Source organism: Trypanosoma cruzi, genomic scaffold, assembly GCF_000209065.1.
Source record: "Trypanosoma cruzi strain CL Brener 1047053516957 genomic scaffold, whole genome shotgun sequence".
NCBI classification, from domain to species: domain Eukaryota; phylum Euglenozoa; class Kinetoplastea; order Trypanosomatida; family Trypanosomatidae; genus Trypanosoma; species Trypanosoma cruzi.
Genome location: NW_001849321.1, coordinates 14,908 through 23,552, shown reverse-complemented (window position 1 = coordinate 23,552; position 8,645 = coordinate 14,908). Strand labels below are relative to the sequence as shown.

The following is an 8,645-nucleotide window of genomic DNA, read 5'->3' as shown; positions in this document are numbered from 1 at the left end:
TCCCTTTTCCGAGGTGAGCGCCATCAGCCTGGGACGCGCTGCACCGGATTGCTCCACACCGTCATCCCTTTCGAGAGTTCGGCCAACTGCCTTGTACGTCCATGACTGCAGTGGTTTCCCCTCCTCACCTCCATTCCCGTCCCCTCGCCGTCAGAAAGTTCCACTACATGATGCCATCTCGCATTGTGCACAGACTCGTAGCATCCCTCCAGGTTTATCGGTGCACTCGACTTCTTTGGGTTCCTCGCTTCCTCGGCGGCCGCATCCAAAAACCTTTTAGTGACTTCATGAACAGTTGCTTTTACCTCCGCAGAAGCTGCCAGCCGCCTCAGTAGATTATCCACACCATTTTTGTGAAGCTTGTCTGCATCCTCTTCCATATCCATTTCATCCCTCACAGCCCTCTCCATCCTCTTGTAACGATCGGATGCCTGCATTTCGTTCAATACTCCCGCATCGCAAATATGCTTCTTGGGGTCCTTTACAAAACTCCTCCAGCAAGACATCCCAATTAGCGCCCAAAGCGCCCCTGCCGTCCAATTCCATCGTAAGAAAATCATTCAACTTCATTTTTTCCACGCAAACCCTTCCTTTAAAAACCGCATATTTAATCCTAGTGGAAACGTCAATCCCCAGTTCTTGTCGTTCCCGCCTTTCCCTTTCTTCTGCCTTCCGCCTCTCTTCTCGCAGTACATAAGAGTAGGCTGTGTTTATTTGCGTCTTGGATGAACTCATTGGGGCCACCTAAAAAGTCCTTCATATAGACGTTCTCATTGAATTCCTCAACGCCCCTGCCGTCAAAATAATTCCGAAGGAAATCATTCAGCCGCATTTTCATGGTGCGTTCCTTTTTCTCCAGCAGTGCTTGACGCAGCCGACTGTCAAGAGTCCACTGCGGTTGCCGCGTTTCCTCCACTCTTATGTGGGTCGCAGCGGGTTGATCCGTGTCGCCATGGGACTCCGGCCTTGCTCTCCTCTGACGATCTCCCTGCGGCACAGCAGACGCTTGACTCTCGGTATTATCATCCCCGTGCACTCTTTTGCGCTTTCCAGGCATTGTTTCTCCTTGTCTTCGCAGTTGGATTGAGTTAAAAGCTGAACACTAAACAAAAATCAAGAAAAGAAAGAAGGAATAGAATAAAGAGAGAAAGATAAAATATATATATATACGCACAGACATGACTGTACAACCACAACAAGAGAGCCCGCCACACAGTGTGACAGCACAAAGTGGCCTCCATTACGCAATAGTAAAAAAAAATGTACATTTCAGCAAAAAATAGAAGCAAACCAAAAAAGAAAAAAATGAACATCGAGGCTGCCAGTGCAGTGAACAATCGATGGCTGTGCTGCGCATTGCAGACGTGGCCCCGCATCCTTCCCTCATACCAACCATCACCGCATAGTTACTAATTCCGCGTGTTACACGTCACATGGCAGCGTAATCGATCATACGGCTCGAACTGGATGCAAAGTCAAACAGACTCAGCGCGTCTGAGTGGGTGTCACCAGCCATAGGGTGCAACGGCGGCGCGGGTGTTTGGTACGACGACGCAACGGTGGCGCCTGAGGCGTACGACGATAACGTCATGTCGTGGAGCTTCTGCGTCTCTTCGTCGCTCTCCTCGTCATCGCGCAGCAGCGCCTCCAGCCCTCCACGCCGCGGCTCGCGCAGCTCCTGCCAGTCACAATCCTCCACGTACCACAAACCATGCAGTACGTATTGACCGCAAGCAGCACAGTGGTCAGCAGGAGTACTGGAATGGCAGCCTCCCACGGGCGGGTGACGGACGACGCCCCCTCGTGCGAGGGTGAAGAAACGTGGAGAAGAGGTCAGCCGCACAACGCACGCAGAAGCAGCGTCATCCACGCTGCTCCGCAAGAAACTGCCGTGCGCACAGCACACAGGCAGCCGCAACAAGAAGAACGGGGCGCACCCAAGCCCACGGCATAGTCGGCCACGACTCTGTCCTCACGGATTGGCTTCATGCCGCACAGCAGGCTGCAATGGATGGTGCCCTGCACACACAGCGAGGCACGCCGCACACCGTCCCCTCCCTTTGCAGAAGAAGCAGAAGGCCGAGTCGGGCATTCCGTCGCTCCAGTGCCATCGCAGAGGGGAACACAACCAATCGTCGTTGCGGACAGTCGGTGCCTATAGCAGGGAAGAAAAAAAGAAGAAACGAGGGCATTTCAGCAGCACAGCCGGCAGAAGGACACTCAACCGGACACGGTAACACAAAGTGGCAGTGGAGCACAGCACAAACGGAAACAAGTCGCAGCACTTTGCAGTAGAATAAACTCTAAAAAAAAAAAAACTCGACCCCGCAACAAAATTTTAAAATAAAAAAAAGGTTCCCCAAAGTGCAAAGAATAGCTCCAGGAAACAATTTGTCATTTCCCATGAGGCCTCACAAATTCACCCCTCCCTTTTTATTCAAATGACGGCTGTCATGCCCCATAACCCCAGCAGGAAAAGCAGTAACACGCGAGTCACACGCATGCACGGTGGTGTCACCGTTTCCTCCATGGAGTCTCAAGCCAGTAATGTTCCAGAAATTAACGTTGCAGTCACCAGAGGACGGTGCTGCATTGTGCGTTCAGCAAATCGCATCTGTTTCAAATTTGGTGCTTTTATTAGCCGGTGCAGTGTCAACTCCCTGTGGCGCCCCTCCTTATCGTTTCCAAGAGGAATTTCAGCTGCACCAGACTAAGAAGTCTTGGGGATTTCCTTCGTGGAATTCCGTTCGGCGCCACTGTGTGGAGCAGGACTGGTATCTAAACCCACTGTTGCCTCGCGAGCAGCGTCCTCTTCTTTTGAGGTCAGTCGTATATTTTTCACTGCTGGTCTCAGGTACATGGGACGGCACATCTTCACTCTCAGCCGTAGGCGGGTTGCCTTGCCGCAGTTGGCGCACAGTGGCCTCGTGCTGCGGCGACCTCGATTCACCATCACCAGTCGGCTCCTTCTTTCGCCACCACCTTCCCTTTTCCTCCTTTTCATCTTTCGTCGTGGAAGAGATATGATCCCCACAGGGTAGTCCAGCGTCAATGAGTCCATCGCTTTTCGTTGCCGTTGCAGGCAGTGTTCGTGCATTTTTTGTCTGCTGATTCGTCTTCGTCGGTTTGCAGTTGTTCCTCTGCAGGTATTGGGGAATTTGGGTGCATAAAGTGATGGTGGATTTACCGTATCCTGGGTGGAGGCATTCCCAGAAACAGTGTCCCTTGTGCCTTCCTGCCTGAGAAGCAGACCTTGTAACCGCGGATGGATACACATTTAGGCACCCGCCCACATATCGTTAACGAAAATTTGCCTCAAACGTTCCGCTCGGAAGTGGCCCTCACAGCACCGCCGGATACCGTCTGACCCTCCAACTCTGTGGGTGGATTTGCCAGCAGCAGTTGGTGTTGGAAGCGTGACGTTGCTGGCTATGAGTCTCTCGATGTCTTTCTCCGCCAGTTCGCGGATGTACAAAAAAAAACGTTGTGCACCGTCAAAGGACTGCTCTCTCCCGTCATCCCGCTGTTCCCCACCAATGTGGAGGCGTGTGAGTTCCTACTCGAATTGGGGAAAAAGCCAGAATAGACCTCTTCGCAAATAGTCTTCCCACCAACACGTACACATACCATTCGTCGTTTACACACATTTCCCTCACGGCCACCCTGTTACCTTCTGTTTCATGTTCCCAAATTACCGTCATCATCGTCTAACAACGCCGGACCTCTTACCGTTCAATGTTACCTCACACCTCCTGTCCTTCGTTTACGAGAGGCCCAAGAGCACAGTACTGCTGCCCTCCTTTGACACACCGTGGATATTCGCTGTCGCCAAAAGAGTGGAAATGCTGTTCACAAATTTACACAACTGATTATGCGCCAGTTTGCCGACAAGCCACTCAGTTCCTGCCCCAGCGAATTCGAGCGTCACACCCCGCTCCGCGCCTGTCAATGCCCCATGAACGGTTGCGTTCACGCAGAGGTACTCGTCCCTCCGCTCGGTACCGGTTACGTTACCAAACAGCCAACAAGCCCCTCATTGGAAGCAGGACAATTACGCACACGTTTTGTGCGCAGATCAACCTTGCCATTGGGCCTGCAGGTCCGTAGGGCGGTGTCCACTTCCTTCCGGCTCCTCACCACATCCATTATCCAGTTCATCTGCCCAGTCAGGCGCACAGAAGCAAGAATGTATGATACTCCATCAGACCTCCTTTCGAACTCTGAAATAAATTCGTTGCCAACGCCATAAAGCCGGACACTGGAGATAACGTCACCACCCGCAGTAAATATTGGGAGTCAAAATCATAAACGCGTCGCATGTCGGTTGAAAACCATGCACGCAACCTTTTGCTTCGTGTTTTCGTCCCAATACGCCGGCGTGGTAAGAAGTGCACTCCGCCTTTCAATAATTACTGCAATAATAAAACCCCTCTGGACGCTGTATTAGCTTCCAATATGTGAATCGCCAAACACAAAATAATAAAAAAACAACCACCCATAAAGACCTGTCTCACGCCCGAAGGACGCGTACACAATACGTTTCTCTTTCTTTTCGTGCTTTCTCAAACAAATCCGATGGACAGCAGACGGCACGGCAACACCTGCCCCCAGACCTCGTGGTGTTACAACCGTGTGCCCCAGTAGTACGCGGCCGGTCCGGGCGCTGGTCGATGCCGTCAGCCCTGCGTCAGCAACAACAATCCCATGAGGGAAGCATTGCTGACTCCTGGCTTCCCCCGATAATACAGGGCAACCGGCCCTGGCACCACGATGAAGTAGCCGGCATTGCCAGTGCGCACAGCTCCTGCTGGCATCCACCACCAACAATGCCCTCCGCAAGAACACGCGCCAAGCCAAGGTGTCGTCCACAAAAAACTGGTGCGCCGCACACACTGTCGCCGCAAGAAGCGGCGCGCACTTCTCTCAGATGGGACCAGCAGCGTCCCGCACGACGCAGGGAGCCACCGCAGGCCCGCCGCCCACCAGACAGTCCACCCGTCGTCTGATCCCCGTCCGCCCGCGCAGCAGCTCCTTCTCCCTCCAGTCGGTGGACTCGACACCAGCTCGCAATCGTCCCCACCGCGGCACGCGCCATCGACGCACAGCCGTCGCCCGGCCCGCACAGCGCCGCTCCGCACACGTCGCAAGCACGGCCGCACCGCCCCTATCCTGCGCACACTGCTACAGAGGAACAAAAGAAGGAGAAAAAAAAAGGAAAGCCGCGTCGTCAGCAAGCAGGGGCCGTGGGCCAGTGGCGTTGCCCCGCCCTCTGGGTACACCAGCGGCGGGGAGGGCGTCACGGCACGCACTCTCCCCACACCGGGAGCCACACCACCAACACTGGCAGCAGTCGCGCAGTGGGGCGCTCCGTTAACAAAGACATCACACGAACACACACGAAAATACGTCCCCAACCGCAACCACCCACCAAAAAGTGAGGGCTCAGAAGTGGAAAGGACGAAACAAGCAACGCACACACAAAAAAAAAAAAAAAAAAAAAACTGAATCCACTCCATGTCCCAATCGCACAATTAACAAAACTACAGGATAGGGGAAAAACCTACATACATCGTTCATTGGCAGCCCGGCCCAAACACGCACATCCTCATCACATGCCCCCAGCAGAAGCACACCCGCGGCACAACGCAGCGGGCGCCCAATGGCTCCACCCCCTCCTCCCGCCAACGGGTCGAGGGCAGGGAGTGGAACGCTCCACGGGGACGCTGAGCGGTCAATGACAAGTCCCACGTCGTTAGGCCACAGAGCACATAGAGCACAAACCGAGATGCAGCAACCAATCAAGCAATACCTTAAGATTCAACACGCACAGAAAAACATTCATTTCGTCCATTTGTCAATCGCAACAGGGGTATATCACGTCTTCTGAGACCCGTTCCACACGGCCAACAGGCGATGTGTCGTTGCCGAAGCGCGCCATGAGCGCGGCGTAGTCGTCCCCCCGCACATGATGGACACACATCGAGGTCGGCACCACCTGCCAGTGCCCTGTCTCATTGCGAGCGTCATGGAAATGACAGGGCAGCATCTTCACGTATACCATCGGCTTGTAGTTCAGTTCCTTCTCAAGAACCCAACCAACCATGGCGTCGTCATTGTGAAACTGAAGCAGTGCAAACTCGTGATCACGTTCCTCGCTGTATGGCAGGTACGCCAGGCGCCGCAACGGCTTGTACGACACCAGCGCCTCCGCCACGTCCCTCGACAAGGTGTAACACCAGCCAAACATAAAAGTGTTACCCGGGAAGCGCTTATTCGCAAACTGGGCGACACCAATGTGGTATCCCATGTAGACCCCTCGGCGCGGCAGGAGACGCAGGTGAGCAACGAACAGCGGCACACGGAGAAAAATATCGTCATCGCCCTTCGCAATGTACCTCGTGGTCGGAAACAGACGGAGCGCAAGGTCAAACCACATGTACACCTTGCGGCTTAAACCGACGTTCGCCTCAGCCCCAAAAAAGCCGTAGTGGCCAACTGTTTTGTTAGTCGTCACGAGGCCCTCGTTCATTGGCAGCGCAACCACATCGTTCCACTGCGCCACCTCCTCCAGCAGCGCGGCAGAGTAGTCATAGCCGTGCGACGGGTGTCGCCCAAGGACGTACAGCACGAGCATCGCACCGGTGAAGTCGTTCGCCCTCGTCGCCACTCCGGGGTACCGCCAGCACGTCGTCCGCTGCAGGTTGCGTTGCGTTCGCCTCGCTTCTTCGTCAATGGAGGGAACGCCCAGCACAATCAGGTACTCCCGCCGGCTCCACTTGTCCACAACACTGCGTGGGATGTAAGCAAGTGCTGCATCGTCCGCGGCGGGGGCGCGCGAGTGGCGGAGGTTGTTGGGCCCCGGCACTTCATCATCGGCAGCGGTGTCGAACCTGAGGGTCAGAACAGTCGTGGCCACAATGAAGAGAATCAGCAGCACAGTAACCCGCTTCAGCTTCTGTCTAAGCGTCAGCAGTTTCGGTTTCGCCATTGTCGCTGTTGGTGTGAGAAGCTAGACAAAAGAAAAAGGGGCGGAGAGCGTTTAAGGGCGTATGTGAATTTATCATTATTATGTGTTTTTTCGTACTTTCTCAAACAAATCCGATGGACAGCAGACGGCACGGCAACAAATGACCCCAGACCTTGTGGTGTTACAACTGTGTGCTCCAGTAATACGCGGCTGGTCCGGGCGCTGGTCAATGCCGTCAGCCCTGCGTCAGCAACAACAATCCCATGAGGGAAGCATTGCTGACTCCTGGCTTCCCCCGATAATACAGGGCAACCGGTCCTGGCACCACGATGTTGCAGTCAAGCATGAAATCGCAAGAGGAAGCAATGTTGGCGTCAGCACGAAAATGCCGTCTCACCATCAATGGGATGCGGCACTCACTCTATGCGGTCACACGAAATGCACCATTTCCTCAATAGAACTTATCCTTCGTCCATCCCTTAAGACGCCTCTGTTAGTGATGGGCCTTTGAACGCAATAGAAGAAAATGGACAATGCGATAACGCCGTGGCACCGCCAGCCACAATTATTCCCTCATACCGGGGCGATTCTCCAATTACGCCTCGTATGCACACACAAAATCAACATAACATATAAAAACCACCCAATGTTTTTCACCAGAAACCAAACAACCCCACTCCCTTTCCTTAATTTATTCTGTCACTGTTATTTTTGATAGCGTTGGACATTTTGGCATTTGTGTACGGTGCTGCCGCATGGGGCTGGTGCACCCGCACCGCATGCTCAGACACAAGCATCCAAAAATACATAAATCCCACAATATTTTTTACCATAAATCAAGCTGTCTCGTTCACTTGCAATTTCCTAATCTATTTTCCCATTATTATTATTATTATTATTATTATTATTATTATTATTATTATTATTATAGCACACTTCGGAGAGCTTCGTCTCTTCTAAAGTCTCTGGATGATATTGATACTTGGTACTGGCGCACCTCTTCCTCCAGAACGCCGCAATCTCTCGGCTTTCAGCGCGGCTCACACTATTGGGATTGTCGACATCACATCTCCGCCAGTCGTTCATCGGCATGCTGTCTGCGTGCTGCACATAAATAATCCCCCACGAGAATTCTTGGGATAACTCCTCCCAACCATTAAAATAAGCCGCCAGACACTCAGTGAACTGCCTCACAGTGCTGGCGGTCGTGTGGCGCCCACTCGCCGTAGCCATCCGCAGCCCAACCAGCGTCTTCCGCGGTAACTCCACAAAGAAAAAGCAGTCCACCAGCGGAAAGATTGCACCCGCCGGTATGCACAGCACCCCGTACTTTATTTTAGTATTTGTATGGTATTCCATTGCAATCACTCCACATAAGACTCGGCGCGGTGCCCTTCAGGGTTCGCCTCCAGCACCGCGCACTGTCGTCCACGGCGTGTTGGTGGCATCAGCTCCTTGAGGTCCTCTAATAATGCACCGAAAAAATCCCCCAAACATAAACGCGCGCAAGCCAAACCTTCGCATACATTCAGACAAAAGAGTATTCCTCTTCCCCAATACTAGCAACAGAAAAATATATACATCCCCATCACTCATTACGTTTCCCAAAATAGTGCGATATTCAACGCCCGAGGCAAACAGATATCGGTGCGTTCAGAAATCCCTCAGCACCGACTTA

The 8,645-nt window shown here is 53.1% G+C and overlaps 1 protein-coding gene and 3 pseudogenes across 1 annotated transcript, besides 6 other annotated features; all 4 read right to left on the bottom strand.

The window, feature by feature from the left end:
- Window positions 1-1,057, bottom strand: Tc00.1047053508605.40 (annotated as a pseudogene; the record flags this gene model as incomplete).
- Window positions 1-4,163: a sequence feature (areas not merged during assembly with more than two copies in the genome that could not be assigned to a particular haplotype).
- Window positions 2,333-2,353: a sequence feature (AT_rich).
- Tc00.1047053508605.31 lies at window positions 2,438-4,537 on the bottom strand (annotated as a pseudogene).
- Window positions 4,164-5,069: a sequence feature (heterozygous, non-Esmeraldo-like haplotype).
- Window positions 5,070-8,645: a sequence feature (areas not merged during assembly with more than two copies in the genome that could not be assigned to a particular haplotype).
- Window positions 5,480-5,501: a microsatellite.
- Window positions 5,855-6,988, bottom strand: Tc00.1047053508605.20 (UDP-Gal or UDP-GlcNAc-dependent glycosyltransferase, putative; the record flags this gene model as incomplete). The annotated part of the gene is made up of 1 exon (XM_800539.1): window positions 5,855-6,988. One exon carries the CDS (start codon window positions 6,986-6,988, stop codon window positions 5,855-5,857), a length of 1,134 nt encoding a protein of 377 aa, XP_805632.1.
- Window positions 7,832-8,645, bottom strand: Tc00.1047053508605.10 (annotated as a pseudogene; the record flags this gene model as incomplete).
- Window positions 7,847-7,896: a microsatellite.